Here is a 16620-nt window from a genome sequence, read left to right as displayed (position 1 = left end):
TGGTTAAAGGGAATTTAGAATGGGATGCGAGCCTATACAGATTGGATTGGAATTCAAAGTCAGACTGCACCTGGGGGAGGAGGAGGAACGGAACTGGTACAGGCCATGGGGGACCTTAAGATACTTCCATGGAACGTGCGGGGGCTCAACAGCTACTTAAAAAGGAACAAAGTTATGTTGTACCTACGCAGGCAGAAAATAGATATTGCATTGCTGCAGGAAACCCACCTTACACGAGAGAGGATGGACACGATCGCTGGGAAGTGGAAAGGGGTGTTGGTGGGCTCATCGTACTCTGCTTATGCAAGAGGAGTGCTTATTTGGGTGGCGCCACATGTCCCTTTTCAGCGATTGCAAGTGGTGGCTGAGACAAACGGGAGGATGGTTATGCTGAGGGGACTGGTGGAGAACAGGGAGATAAGCATTGTTAACACGTATAACCCGAACCAGAACACAGCGGCGTACATTAGAACATTGAGTGCGAATTTGAGCATATGCGTAGGAAGTGCGATGATCTGGGGATAGGACTTCAACTGCATATTGAACCCGAGGGTGGACAGATCGGATGGGAAGATGGATAGACCGGCCCATCAGCCAGGGCGTTACAGACATTGCTCGATGACTTTGGTTTGGAGGATGCATGGAGAGAGAGGCACCCCCAGGAAAGGCAATATTCACATTATTCTGCCCCACAGCAGTTATCAACGAGGTTGGATTATGTCTTCACATCACCCGAAATGATAGCGGAGATCGCACAAATAGAGTACACGGCCAGGGTCCTTTCGGATCACTCGACCCCGATTCTCTCATGGCAATACTGCCCCCCCGAGAGTAAGGATCCCGACATGGCGCCTACGAGCGGGGGCGTTGCGAGACCCCTTTTTTAGGGAGGACTTGAGGGAGGAGATTGTAAATTATTTTGAAACAAATACTGGGAGCATGGATTCCGCGGGAACACTATGGGAGGCCTTTAAAGTTGTCATGAGGGGGGTAGCCATAGCGAAATCCAAGGGCCTACAAGGTGGGGTTTTAGCTGAACTGCAGGAGACGGAAGAAAAATTAGAAGAGGCCTTAAGGGGCGGAGACGATACAGCAGAGAAGCTAGAATTGACACTTAGGCTCCAGCAATAATGTGCGGAATATTGGGAGAGATTGTGTAACATTAATTATAAAAAATACGTAGAGAGACAGCAGAGTGATAAACCGGGGAGACTTTTGGCGTGGTTATATAAGAGTGAGACCCCCAGAGTCACAATCAGGACTATAGAGAGAGAAGACGGTAGCGTAGAGGACACCCAGGAGGGAGTTAATCAAGCGTTTGTGGATTATTATAAGGTATTATACGGAGATGACGGGGAAAGTAATTGCGCTATGATGGAAGAAACGCTTGAGGATATGGGGTTGCCCAAGATAAGCGAGGAGGAGAGACAGGAACTAGATACCCCGATCACCTTGGAAGAATTAGGGGAGGTGGTGAGGCAGCTGCCTACTAGTAAAACCCCAGGGACAGATGGACTCCCAAGTGAGTTTTACAAAGTATACATGGAAGAGGTCCTCCCCCCACTGTTAGAGATGTTAAACGAAGCGTTTGAGACGGGACGCTTACCAGAGTCACTGAGAGAGGCTGTCATAATACCTCTTCCCAAACCTAACACACCTGGGCACAGCTGTGGTTCCTATAGATACTGGTCAATGCTGAATCAAGACGGCAAGATTTTGACTGCTGTCTTAGCAAATAGACTGAAGAAGGTTATTGGCAAATTAATACACCCGGATCAAACGGGCTATGTCCCTCATAGAAACATTACCAATAATCATAGGAGACTCCAGAGAATCATTGAGTTTGGCAGAGAAAGAGATGAGGAAATGGCCATTGTGTCTTTGGATGCAATCAAGGCCTTTGACTCCGTTAAATGGCCATGGCTGCTTGCGGCCCTGAAGCACTACGGGTTAGGGCCTGGATATGTAAGGTGGGCAAAAATGTTATATAGCGAACAGCTGGCTAGAGTTAGGACAGGATCTGTGATATTGGAAAGGTGGCCGCTCAGCAGGGGTACTAGACAGGGATGCCCGTGGTCTCCAATGCTCTACATACTGGCCCTGGAACCTCTAGCAATATATCTGAGGCAGCAATATGACACCATAGGCATCGATGTGAAAGGGGAGCGGCATCTGATCTCCCTATATGCAGATGACATGTTGCTGTACTTGCGATTCCCAGAAGAAAATCTCCAGTACATCCTTGAAGTGCTGGAGAGATACGCTGTGCTGTCCGGTATAGCAGTGAACCCCCAGAAGTCCAGCTTGTTCCCATTAGGGGGGTACATGGGGATTCCAGCAGAGCGGCTACCTGTATTGCAAGTGCTATGGGCGGTTAGCACATTTCGATACCTGGGGATAGATATATACCACACCGTGGAGGAAGAGCATAGGTGCAATACAGAAGTAGCCACTAAAAAAATTGAGAAGTGCATGCAGTTTTGGGCGAGGCTGCTCTTGGCGATGATGGGGCGGGGAGCAATGCTAAAGATGGTGGTCCTGCCAAGGCTCCTACACTACTTCGGGAACATACCGTACCTGATTCCTAAGAAGTTCTTCACCAAATTGAATAGCATGTGTAGGGACTTTTTGTGGCATGGCACGCGAAATATACTGGCGTTATGGAAGCTACAGAACTTCCATGACAAAAGAGGGATAAAGCTGCCCAACTATGAGGCGTACTATGTGGCACGCCAGTTACAGTATGTTGCCAAATGGCTCTCTGACGAAGAGACCTTGGAATTTAGGCTGTTTAGGCGTGATTGTGCACCTTTTTATTTGAAAGAGATGATGTGGGTACCAAGGGCGGAAATGGTCGGGCGCCCTAAAATGATGCTACCGGGGTGGAAGGTGTGGCGCAGGGCATGTCAAATGATGGAGGACCCGTCCCCATGCTCACCGCAGATACCACTGGTTGCATTGACGGGGCAGACGCGCAGCTACGAATGATACTCAGGAACCACTGGGAACCGGCTGGGGTGGCAACAAAGGGTGATATTTGGCGGGAGGGCTCTAGTATTACTTTTGAGGGGCTGCGGGAAGAAACTGGGTTGCACGAGGGCCAGTATATTATGTATCATAGAGTGGTACAGAGGATTAAGAGAACATGGCCTGAAACTGTGTTGGAGGAAGAATCAGATGCCACCATAGACGTGATATATGGCATAGCTGAGGGGGGTCATGAGATTTCCAGATTGTATGAAATGCTGATGTCTAAAGTGGGGAAGGAGGTCATGCAGTGGAGACTTGACTGGGAAATGGAGGTTGGAGCCCCGATGGGAGACGGGATGTGGGAACGGGTCCAGGGGTATCATAAGAAGGTGTCTAGAAACGCGAGGCTGAAACAGATTCAGCTGTGCATAACGCACAGGGCATATATGACGCCTTGGAGGATATCGAGGTTTGAAAATGCAGGGCGGCAATCATGCCCCAAGTGTGATGAGGAGAACGCGGGCATGGTGCATATGTTCTGGTCATGCCCGATCATAGAGCGTTTCTGGAGGGGTGTGAAAGAGAAACTGGAAGAAAAAGGTGTCAAGATGGTAGTGGATACATTGTGGGCCTGTCTGTTGGGGGGGTTCCCCAGACCACAGAAGCTCAGGCACGTAAGTAAGCTGAGGGATCTGGCTTATGTGCTTGCAAAGAGGAGGATTGCCATGGGATGCAAGTCATGCCTTGTGCCAAAGGTAGAGGTGTGGTGGAGAGATTTGCAAAAATGGGCGGAAGCCGAAACCAAGGCATGGCAAGAAGCGAGTAGCACAGGGGGGGAGGAGGAGACCGAGTCCCTGATGGCCTGGAAATCACTGATAGCCGAACTGTTTGGGTCATTAGCTGACCCGGCGGAGCCTGTAGAAGAGGAGACAGAATCACAGGTTGCGGAAACTGAAGGTTTAATGCAATAGTCTCGTAAAGGGGGGTGGGTTAAGGGAAGTAGTGATTAGAAGTTAAGAAAGTGTAATGAAACTGTTGGAACATGCACTGTTTGTTCGGTTTGTATTGTTTGGTTGTTTGTACAATTCAATAAAATGTTTAAAAAATAAAAATCTATCCTACCATCTTACCAGAGATCAGAATCTGTACTTCCATGATGGCCAAGTCTTAGTTCCTTCTCAACCGTTACAATTGGAAGTTCTTCGGATGTGCCATGACATCCGGGCAGCTGGACATCGAGGCATTCAGACCACTCTCGGCTTGATTAAGCAGCATTTTTGATGGCCTACTCTCCATTCTGATGTCACGGATTATGTTAAGGCATGCCGTATTTGTATTCAATCAAAAACATTACGCGCTCCTCCCTTTGGTCTGCTTGCCTGTATGCCCATACCACAAAGACCTTGGCAGATCATCTCTACAGATTTTATTGTGGATCTTCCCCCCCTCATCTCTGAATACCACTATTATGGTCACCATCGACTATTTCACCAAATTGGCTAAAATATTCATTTCAGAAATATTTTCAAGACACGGCCTTCCAGACACAATCATTTCCGACCGAGGTCCTCAATATACGTCCTGTTACCGGAAGAGAGTATGCCAAGTCTTAAGTATCAAGAGAGCTCTGAGTTCAGGGTATCATTCCCAGACCAACGGACAGACGGAACGTCTAAATCAGACATTAGAAGGCTACCTACGTTGCTTTGTTTCAGCTGCCCAAGACAACTGGGTGGATCTCTTACCATTTTCAGAGTTCGCTTATAACAATGCCAGACATTCAGCATTGAAAACTAGTCCCTTCTATTGTTCGTATGGATACCATCCTTCGTTTATACAGTCCATCTCCTTAGCTTCGTCACGATTCCCCGGAGTAGATAGTTTGGTAGCGGATATACTCGAGGGACACCGGACTGCCCGCTTAGCACTACAAACAGCCCAAGATCGTGCCAAGAAGTATGCGGATCAACATCGCCAAGATGCTCCGATCTTTAACCAAGGAGACAGGGTCTGGTTGGCTTCTCGCTTTCTCCCCAAATATCTGGTTCCTTCCAAATTATCCCCAAGATTTTTTGGACCCTTCAAGGTAATAGAACGGGTGGGGTCTCCGGCAGTTCGACTGTCCTTACCTCCTTCTTGGTCTCGTATCCACCCGGTGTTCCACTTGTCCCAGATCAGAGTTAATGTACGGGATCGTTTCCCTCGATCCACCAAACCATTGCCACCTCCAGTTATGACTAGTTCTGGAGAGGAATATGAAGTGGCCGGCATCTGTGACTCTAGATATCGTCGGGGCCGTCTACAATTCCTCATTGAAAGGGGTACTCACCTGCAGACAGAACATGGGAACCAGCATCGGGGGTTCATGCACCTCGTTTGATACGACGTTTCTTTCGCCTTCACCCAGGCAAGCCGGGTTTGCCTTCCCTAAGGAGGGGGTATACTGTTACACCATTTCTGCGATGGCCGGTCAGGCGTCATTGGTCTCTGGGTGGAGGCATGTTACGTGGAAACTCCAATATGGCAAGAGAAAACAGTTTCAGCAGACTAGTTGTTACACGCTGCCGGCAGGTGCACGTGACTGATCACATGAGCCCTCTTAAGGAACACGGAACACTGCTTCGATGCGTCGCTTCTGCCGAATGTGATGCTCCGTAAATACGCAGAAGATTCTACCCTTATATTTCTACTATTTTGAAAGCAATTGAACTCTCCCTTCTGACAATCATTGTTTCCCTCTCTTAGAATTCTGTCCCGTCTTGGTGTCCCTGCCATTCGCTCCCCCAGTTCCCTCTCACGTTCTTCCGAGCTGGGCTCTCAGTTCGAAATACTGACCCGATACAGAAAGACAGTCCGCCTTGCGGAAGTAAGTTCCTTTAGTTACATTGGGCCTCATTATGAGTCCGGCCGTAACCAAGGCGGTAAAACCACCTGGTTACCACCGGACTCGTATTACCATTCCGCCTCCATGATTCCCGGAATTACCGGGGCATTACAACCCCGGTTTTCCGGGAATCACGGAGGCGGAATGGTGTTAATCTCCATTCCCATTGAGTCCCATGGGACTCAATGGGAATGGGGATCATGGAAACACCAGCAGCATCTTGTAATTCTGCGGTGTTTCCTCGTCCGCCTGCAGGCGGGCGGTGTTAAACCCGCCAGGTCAGACCTGGCGGGAACATCACCTCCCGCCTGCAGGAGTTGTGATCGCCCGGCATGGAAACAACGGTGGCGGCGGGTTTACCGCCACCATTGTTTCCATACCGGGTGATTTGTAATGAGGCCCATTGACTCTTACCTTCCCTTCTTTCTTTGTGTCATTACTAACCACCCTTATCTTGTTAGTTGTTCCCCTCTCTTTCGAGCCGCAACTCTCCCAGCTACCAGGATCGATCAACTCGAACGACCTAATTCCGGTCACATCAGTCGTTAGTAAGTGCAAATCGCTGCCACAAGATTTCACTCATACCTTCCATTCCTTCTATTCCTTACCTGTCCTTCTCTCGTCCTGTAGGACTCCTCACCACACTCGCCACCTTGAGAAAAACCATAAATCCGAGAAAGCTAGTCTAAGACGTCCCGAGTCGTCAATCCAAGAAGACCGAACCAAGGCGTCCAGGGTTTTTCCCCCAGAGAGTTTCCCTGGGGTTCGTGTTGCCCTTCCCTGTTACTCTGATTTCCAGTGATTGGGGGAAACAGGGACTCCCGGGTGATCCTTTATTTCAGCAGTTGTTGCTCCAGACAAGTTGGTGTCCGATCAGGTTAGTGTCTCTTCCTGGTCTAATCTTTCTATGAATGGTGTTTATAACAATACTGTGTAACAGTTAACAGTAACAATACCACCTTATGGCAGCGTCCTTGCACTATTTCCCCGGTTAATTCTGACCTTATAAAAAATATTTAGGCTGACAAGGGCTGATCCCTCTTTTCTTTCCTCTGACCCAAAACTGGAAAGTTTGATGGTACAGGCGACCACAGTTTCTAGCAGGCCCACCAATTCCACCTATTATTTGCCAATCAATAGGGAGGGCACGAAAGTGGATGCCCTAGCGAAGAAAATATTTTCATCCTGGAGCATGGCATTGAAGGCGACCAACGTCTCCTGTGGCTTCACAAAGTACTCCTTTGGATTGTGGAAGGCAGTGGTGCAGGCAGCTCAATATATCCCTGAAGGGAAGGAGGTGGCCAGACAGTCCTTGCAGACAGGTCTGGATGTGGCAGGCTGTGTTGGACGGTCAATGGGCTCGGCTATGATTCTCAGGAGGCAGTCTTACCTTCACTCCTCTGGGTTCTCTCCTAATGTACAGAATAAGCTTCTTGACATTGCTCTTGATGGGGACAATCTCTTTGGCCCATAGGCTGATGACTCTTTGGAAAATCTTTCAAAGAATCCAAGCTCACCGCAAGTAACTCGGCATAGCTGTGCAGGGGCAGAGGCTATAGGTGCTATGTCCCCTACATCAAGAAGGCTCAGCTCTGTAAACCAGGCAGGGGCAAAGGCATTTCCTGTGCTCCAGAAGGGGTAGCAGGGCCTCTAGAGGCCAGCAGACAGTGGCAGCATCAGCTAGAGTGGCTATGCTCTCAAAGCCGCTTTGATTTCTCCTCCCACGACTCCCCAGTTGGAGGTAGGTTGACCAAGCTTTGGGCCCAATAGCAGGAGATTACCTCCGACGTCTGGGCGCTAGCAGCATGTGCGGTGGGTTTTTTGACTGCCTTTATTACAAAGGCCTCTGGACAGGCCCCCCACCACCTCCGTGCCAACCAGATGCAGGAGCTCCAGGAAGAACTGCAAGCCCTGCTGTTGTAGGGTGCCGTGGAAGAGGTACCGTCCGGGCAGAGAGGGATGGGCTGGTATTCCTGGTATTTCGTGATACAAGGGGGGAGGTCTCCGTCTCATCCTGGACCTCAGGGCTTTGAACAGATTACTGAGGAAAGACAAATTCATGCTCATGAGTTACAGGACTGACTGGTGTCCATAGATCTTCAGCATGCTTACTTTCATGTGCCAATACATCAGAAGCACAGGAAGTTCCTGAGCTTTCTCATAGGGAACAAGCACTATCAGTTCAAGGTGCTCCCCTTTGGGTTGACCTCCGCTCCAAGGATCTTCATCATAGAGATGCTGGACCTAATGGGCTGTCCGACTCCATTCTGAAAGCCAATGTTGATTCCTGGTCATTGATACTGTGCCTTCTTTTTAAGAATTCTATTGCCAGAAAGCAATGTCCCGAGAGCTGGAGGTCTGTTGTTATAATCCCCATTTACAAGAAGGATGGTGGAGCGGATCCTAATAACCACCGCCCGATTGCCCTCCTAGATGCAGATAGTAACATTTTCGCTGGGGCGGTACTTAAAGAGTAGGAGAGTTGTGCAGGGAGCAGAGGTAACTTGGACAGGGCTCAGACTGGATTTCACACGGTATGTCTACAACTCTCAAGGGGCTGGTGGTGAATACACTTGGGGATAGTGTGTGGCTGGCAGGGAACCACACAGTTTATGTGGCCCTGGTGGATCTGAGTAAGGCCTTTGACACTGTCAACAGAAATTGCTTATGGTAATTTACAGATAAATGCCATCATAAATAGATATTAATGTTCCCCTAATCATGACGGATATGTGGGACTTATTTTCGTTTTGGTAGGTTGTTGCACATGCGCGCTATGGTTTTTCACTCTTTATGCAAAAATTAACATAGTTGGGAATGTGAAACCTTTGACCCAGATATCTAATTTAATACGTCATCATCTCCCAAACCTTCAGATTAATGACATTTCCGGGGATGCTTGAAATACCTTTTATGGTGTAACTAAAATTCCCCAACACCACCACCTTAAATTCAGCTTTTTCATGACATCTGCCACGACCCTGTAAGTATCACGTTTCAAAAGTTACTCCAAAAAATGACATTTCTAATGTAAGTTTATGGTCACATAATTAACATAGATAAGGTGCAGTTTAATTTCTTCATTTTCACCTTCAGGGAGGCCACGGCATCTGTTAGTCCCTGGGCCCAAATGTTGATTTATGGCTTACATTAGCTCTTTGTTCTCTGAACTAATGGGTGCTGAAGAGATTCTTATCCTGCAGCATATGGCTCACATCTGCCCTCTGACATCAGGAGGCCATGCTGGCATGTGCCATTTGTCCTTGCAATCTTGAGTCCACCACAGTTCAGATCTAGAATTTTATATTTTCAAGAACTGCACCCACCAATGCTGGCTCTGTTGCCCATCAAGCGGTCATAAAAACCTGTTATGCATGAGCCGACTCCTTCTGCCCTAGCCTTTATCTAGAAGTCAAATAAAGAGTTCCAGATAAAGAGCCAAGCAGACCTGGCCCTGTCTTTCTTGGGCTCATAAGAGATTAACTTGGTGCATTTATAAGAAAATAGCCTTTTTGCTTTGTTATGTTCGTTTTTCATGTGAAGCCTTGTGTTCCCTTATATATAATAACTTGCACCATGCTAACATTGTCCAATGCACTTCTGAATCAATGTATTTCTTCTTTCACACAGCATTGGTTTCTCAATGGGACAACTGAAAGTGAAACTCTGTGGTTCATGTAGAAGGATACTTTACTTTTGCCTCATCCCTATATGCAAGGCCCTTCTGCGCCAGTGTCTTTCCCTTGCTTTGCACCTCTGGTATTTTTTTTTATGTGGACACTGGAATTGACAGGCTGCCCTTTCCTTTTGTTATTTGCAATGTGCGTTTTTCATTTGACCATGTTCCTTGGATCACTTTCAGCAAGACACACACTCTGCATTCACTAGGCCCCTTCGCTTTGTGAAAGTTTTGTTAAAGTTTTGGGGCTGGCAGGTCATTTTTACAGTGTGCCCCTTTCCATCAGACCACTGTAATTCGCATTAGAAGCCTAACCCGGCCTTTCAGTTGTGACATTCTGGGGATGCCATTAAATCCCACACAATTTGCTGCCTATGGTGTTTTTGAAGAAGGAAGAAACCAATAAGATGGCCACAAACATGTCACTACACACAGCAAGACGTGCAGCATATGGTTTATTGAACACTGAGGAGGTTTTAGCAACATGTTTTAAATAAATAAGAATACATGCACCGGTTTTAATTTCATGAGTACTATTTTACTATATAGAATAACCATTAAAAAAAAGTCTATCAAATTTGCAATACATCAATACAGCAGGAATCAATGTTGTATGCTCTGAAAAAGCCAGGAGAAGATTCCAGGAAGCTAATTTTCTGAAAATCATAAATTTCCCAGTGGGGACCGCTTATGTTTGCACTTATGTTATTTGTAAACCTGTACCCTTTGGGCAATTTCCATCATTTGCACTGCATAATGCAAATGAGAAGGCGGAAGTCTCTTTACACCTCTCCTTTGCACTCTCCAGTGCAAATAGAGTACACACCACCTGCTATTTGCGCGTTTATAATGATTGCAATGAATAGCGAGAAAGTCTCATGTTGGCATAAAACCAAGTTGTTTTTGAATGCGAGGCAGAAACGTAACTCCCGTTCCACACCCGTCCTCGAACTTCAAAGACAATGAAAATCCCCTGGGGCGTGAATGGAGGCATGGAGACAAGGTAACGTTTAGCACTTCCATTTACGCTCTGGGGGACTTGACATTTTACTCCAGAGCAGATTTGGCAACAGGGAGCCGTTACGTGGAGACATACACGTAGGCAGTTCCCCGCTGCTGAATTTTGGTCATTTGCAAGGCAAATTTGCACTGCACTCCACCGTGCAAATGGGTAAATGCAGCCTACCATGTTTAAATGGCAGGAAGTGTTCAATTGTAATTGTAAACACTTCCTGCCATATGAGCATGGTAGGCAATGTTTAATTGTAAACACTGACTATCCATAGTGATCCCCAGCATTTGAACTGGCATGAAAAAGCATGCCTGCGCAAATGCTGGGGCATTTGCATGATGGAATGGAAGGGAAGTGGTGGAAACGTAAGTTGCAGTCCACCCATCCAGTTGGCCATACAAATAGCCGGAAATGGGGTGTGGCATTAATGGAAGCCATAAAATCCTTACACAAGGCTTTTGCTTCCTCCAATCACATTACGCCCTGTACAACATGATCATCTGTGTAATGTGAATGGAAGACATAAAAAGTCTTGCTTAAGGCTTTTACGCCTTCCATTAATACCACACCCCATTATAGGCCATTTTTGTATGGCAGAGAGGAGACAACTTGCATTTCCACGCTTCCGTTCCTCTATGCCATACAAATGCCCCAGCATTTGCACTGATATGCATTTTCATGTCGGCACAAATGCTGGGGATCCCTATGGAGACCACCGGCTTCATACATGCACAAGCATAAAGCAGGCCGACTCCATAGGAATCCATTGTACACATTGCCTGTCATGCTCGCAATTAAACAATGCCTACCATGAGATCATGTCAGGCAGCATTTAATTGTAATTGTAAGCAGTGCTTGCCATTCGAGCATGGGAGAAAGCATTTACTCATTTACACAGTGGAGTGCAAATGAGCACAGCAAAAGGCGGGGTACACGTATGCCACCTTTTTGCCTTGCACATTTGCACACCACCTTGCAAATGACCAAAATTTGGCGGGGCAGCCACCTACGTGTATGTCTGAACGTAACAGCTCTGCACTGCCAAGTTACTATCTGGAGCAGAATGAGCTTTTGTTTCCTTTTGGGCAATGCCTATTATTTACAATACTCACCTTAAGATTTCAGATGGTTGGTAAGCTCTAGTTATTCCCATTTCATCATGTTTTATTCATTGTGTCCTTAGGGGAGAATATTTGGATCGTTTTGGATGGACCCGTGGATGCAATTTGGATTGAGAATTTGAATTCCGTCTTGGATGACAATAAGACTCTAACTCTGGCTAACGGGGACCGAATTCCAATGGCTGCAAACTGTAAACTGTTATTCGAAGTTCATAACATCGAGAATGCATCTCCTGCAACTGTTTCTAGAATGGGCATGGTATATATTAGCTCATCTGCTCTCAGCTGGAAACCAATATCAAAGGTAAACCTTGTATATCTTTGACTCTATTGTAATCAGTTACCGTTTTCCATCATGGTCAACATTTTCAAATTGCCTTTTTCAGGCATGGCTAAATCGCCGGGAACCTCAGGAAAAAGAAATTCTGCAGCCTTTATATGAAAAAGCTTTTGGACCAGCATATACCTATATGAGTCTGAATCTTACTCCAAAGATGCAACTTTTAGAATGTAACTACATCAAACAGGTACTGAACACAAGCACTACAATCACATAATATTCAATAATAATGTGTGTAGCAATTCAACTGTTTTTTTTATTTGTCAGAAGACTAAACTATTCAGATTAGTGGGTGTGAATAAACCTCTAGGTATGTTTTGGGACAGCTTTCAGCATACAACATCACATCATAACCGTCTCCTATGACGAATAAATGTGCATTGTGTGCGATCAGACATAAATAGGAGAAGGACAAGAGGGCATGTTTCGTTCAAAGGTTTATTAAAGAAATTTAGAAAACCTCCTCTGATAACTATCTCTATGATGTATTGCCTATGCAACAAACCAACAAAAGGGTGCTCGTCAGGATGCCTCAAAAATAAACTCTGCCCTCCATCCAAATCTAGGCTAACCTACTATCTAGCGAAAGAAAGAAAGAGAGAAAGAGAGAAAGAGAGAAAGAGAGAAAGAGATGAAAAAGAGAATCTATGCTTCAGCTTAGTATTGGGTTATTGCCCTTTTCTGTTGACTTGTTCCTTCTGGTTCTTGGTTTCTTAGAAGGCTCCCAACAAAGGAACAACAATTTATTTTACTGGTTATTTGGTTCAAATAATGGTCTCCTCAGGTAGTCTGTTTAGTCTCTAGTTTTTTCCTTCCCCTGTGATGATTTATCCTTACCTGGGTAGGCCAGTAATTACAAAAACAGAGTTCACATGTTATTCCTCCTAGTTTGTTCACAATCTTAGCCTCCGGGTAAGCTCCAAGTCATTTCCACTCGGATTGTTTTCTACTTTATTTCACCTCTTGGTGGGGTAGACGCTTTCTGAACCCTGTGTGGGCTACGAGATTGGAGATTGTTCATCCCCCTGGTGGCTATTGCTTTTCTCTTCCCCTCCTGGGTTACTCTCAACCCGACCTGGGTAACAGGCTTTCTCAGCCTTGCTTGTCTCGTTACCTTTCTCTTCCCCTCCTGATATAGCCCTTCTTCAAGAAACACATTTGTTGGAGGTGGAAGCAGATAAGTGGTAGAGAGAATGGGTTAGCAATGTGTTTTGTTCTCCTTTCACCTCTAGTTCAATTAAACCTTAATTAGGAAAAATATGCATATTTCTAAAATAAGGGGTGAAAAAGACAAGGAGGGTAGAATTGTATGTGTTAATCTGACAATTCAAAATATTACTTACTGTATCTGTAATATGTCTGCCCCAAATGGAGGGGATGGTGCCTTCTTTTTAAAACTCACCCAGTTTCTACAAAAGGTCAATGACATTTTTTTTATTGTAGTGGGTGATTTTAATGTCCTTCTTGACCCTCTGTTGGATAAGAGTGGGGGGACCTCACACAATGACAGCAAGTTAAAAAGAGAAGCCTTAAAGAAGCTAATGATTGAGTGGAATTTCACAGATGTATTGAGGCTACAGAATCCATATTTCATAAAGTACTCCTTCATTTCTGGAAGGCATAAAATGTACTCTTAAATAGATTTGTTCAGAACGAGATGCCAATACTATGAAAAAGGTGAAAAATGCATCAGACTCTTGGCACATCGTCTACGTGTGCTTGAAAGTGAGAAAACAGTAAGTGCAATTGAAAATGGGGATGGAATTGTATTGTATGATACTATTATTATAATTAATGCAATATTCAGGGAATATTATTCCAAGCTGTTTCCTCTGAGATCCATGTTAGTAAGGAGCATCTGATGCTCTTTATTACAATTGAAGTTGCAATTCCCAAAGATTGGACCCAAAATTCAGGAATGAACTTGAAAAAAAACAAAGTGTGGAGGAACAGCAAGTATGGTAAACTCCAGAAAATGCCCGGGTCCAGGCGGTCTGCTGGCCGAGTTGCATAAAATTCTTCCGGATGAAGTATATAATCTAATGTTGGCTATGTTACATGCTTCTCTTAAAGAAGGTCAATTAGCAACGACAACAAGGCATGCCTCAATTTCAACCTTTTTGAAAGAAGGGAAATCACCTATGTTTACGAGCAGTTACAGCCCTATACGTATGATTAATACAGACAATAAAATCGTTGCAAAAGTACTAGCATTGAGAATGGAACGATTTCTACCAACAAATCATAGACAAGAGTCAAGCGTGATTTGTGAAGAGAAGGCATGCCTCTGACAACATGATAAGGCTGTTGTTAACGTTGTTTGAGAGTAAAGAACTTAAGGAGGAGGTGGTGGTGTTGTTGGATGCATAGAAAGCTTTCGACAGGATATAGTGGGAGTACCTTCTGGCAGCGATGGATGGTTTCGGATTCGGGAGTAACTGTATAAACTGGATTAGGCTCTTATACGCTTCGCCGACTGCTAGTGTTAAAACACACGGATTTGTCTCTGACACTTTTGCTCTTGAGAGGGGAATCAGACAAGGTTGCCCGCTCTCTCCCATCTTGTTTCTGATTGCAATGGAGCTACTTGCTGTCCGGATTAGGGAAGATGTGGCGATTGAAGGAATACAGTTTGGAGAAGCCTGCCAGCAAGTTTGGCTCTACGCGGATGACATGCTGCTGGTCTTGCAAAACATCAAACAATCTGTTCCAGCATTGATGGATCAAATAGAGGCTTCCATAGGGTCTCAGGATACAAAATCAATTGAACGAAGTTGGAGGCAATACCAGCATCAAGATCCTGCTCGAGCTTAAGTATGAGTACATTTGGTTTTAATTGGTGTCCTGAAAAGATTAGGGATTTGGCTGACTTCGGATGTGTTGCGGTTAATGGAGTTCAATCTTGCTTGTATTACCCAAAACTCAGATCTGAAAAGGTGGAATGAGCTGAAATTGAGTCTTTGGGGCAGGGTACATGCTATCAAAATGACATTGACTCCTACAATTAATTATGTGATGAGCATAGTTCCTCTACAGATCAAAAAAGGTTTCTTTAAGAAAATTGAGAGCCTGATTCAAGCTTTTCAATGGGAAGGTAAGCAGACTCGTTTGAAACTGTGGAAGCTGCAGATATCACAGGGGAGTGGTGGTCTGGGTGTTCCGGACTTTATCAATTGGCGTTTGGTGCAAGGCACCTGGTTCCTTTGGTAACCCAAGTCGCACTCCTGTTTGATTGACCGGGTGACTGTCCTTGCCAGGACAGCCACCCTGCTGTGCGATTGACAGCCATGCTGTATGAATGGGGGAAAACTGCATAAAATGCAGGTCTCTGGGACTGGAAAGGCAGAGTCGTCACTGGAACGAAAGAACCAATGAGGAGCTGATGGAAAAGGACCCTTTCAACGACTGAACTGCCCGGTGAAGCCCTGCTGTAGGTCTGAATCTTCAGAATCCGACAGAGAAGATCCTCCAGGAAACTTCTTCCCTTGAGCTGGTGGAACCAACCAGTTCGCCAAACTGCAAGCCAGGACCCCTCCTCTGGTCGAATTTGCTGTACAGAGCTACAGTGGGCCGGATAGCCAGGAAGGTCTGACCCTGCTTGGATTTTAAGGAGCGCACCTTTTATTTGTTGCTTTGCTCTGCTGCTGGTTTCTTCCCTGGGTAGTGCAGGACCCTCCAGTCTTCCTACTTCTTGTCAGTCCGACAGTCTCTTCAGGAACCGTGAGCCTGCAGGAACTACCAGGAACGTCCGCCTCAGCTACAGCTTCCTCTCCGTTTTAAGGTACTGTGCAAATCTGGTTGTTCGTTTAGTTCAGCCGCGGTGAAATTGTTTGAAATCTTTCTCCAATCCGAGGGCGTGTCCTTCTCTTCTCTTTGAACTAACTTTTCTACCGACCAACCTCATCCGGAATCCGTGGCACAAACGTTATCGAGAACTACCCTGAACTGTGTGATCTTGAGCAAAAGACTTTTATCCTATTGACTTTGGCCATAAGCCTTTTATACCTGATTCTATCACTGTAGTTCCTCTTGTTCTATTGCTCTGAGTACTTACCAGTTGGTGTAGTTCAATTTCTATTAACTTTGTCTTTCCCTCCCTTTTAAATTGCTGGAGTGCCATTTTGCTCCCACTTCATGTTGTGAGCTTAAATGTTCTGGAATTTAAGGGAAGTGGTGTGGTGTATTAAGAGTGTGATTTTAAAACTGCTTATAATAGTGTAATGTTATACAACTGAAGAGTAAAATAAATGTATATTCCTTTACTTGAAAACCTTGAGTCAGTGTTTGCCTGAATCATAGTAATTGCTGTCCTTTGTGTAACTATTTAATACTGCTCACTTACTCTTGAGATAAGTCTGGCTGCTCAGCCATCGCTACCACTTTACTGTGTAGTACAGGCTTGTATCAAAGGTGAATTTGTACTGTCACTTGAAGTCTTAATTGTGTGTGGTGTTCCCAAAGGGTACTGCATATAATTCTGCCTAACACTGGTCTACAGCGGTGAGGATCAAAGTTAGAGTGCTGCTATTACCTCGGATCAACTAAGCACAAGGCTAACATCACTAAAAGCAATATTACTCATGTCTGATATGGAAAGCCACAGTCAGCAGACCC

General features: G+C 45.5%; 1 protein-coding gene across 1 annotated transcript in view; it reads left to right on the top strand.

The window, feature by feature from the left end:
• DNAH8 (dynein axonemal heavy chain 8) overlaps window positions 1-16620 on the top strand; it is an 8835797-nt gene that overhangs the window by 5766362 nt on the left and 3052815 nt on the right. The window contains exons 51-52 of the mRNA XM_069608756.1: window positions 11729-11970; window positions 12053-12193. Of these exons, the coding sequence (XP_069464857.1) occupies window positions 11729-11970; window positions 12053-12193 (383 nt within the window). The remainder of the gene's footprint in view (window positions 1-11728; window positions 11971-12052; window positions 12194-16620) is intronic.

The sequence above is a fragment of the Ambystoma mexicanum genome, chromosome 4q (assembly GCF_040938575.1).
Source record: "Ambystoma mexicanum isolate Mex_15411 chromosome 4q, UKY_AmexF1_1, whole genome shotgun sequence".
Classification (NCBI taxonomy): Eukaryota; Metazoa; Chordata; class Amphibia; order Caudata; family Ambystomatidae; genus Ambystoma; species Ambystoma mexicanum.
Note: the sequence above shows the minus strand (reverse complement) of the source record. Positions and strands in the feature narration are given on the sequence as shown.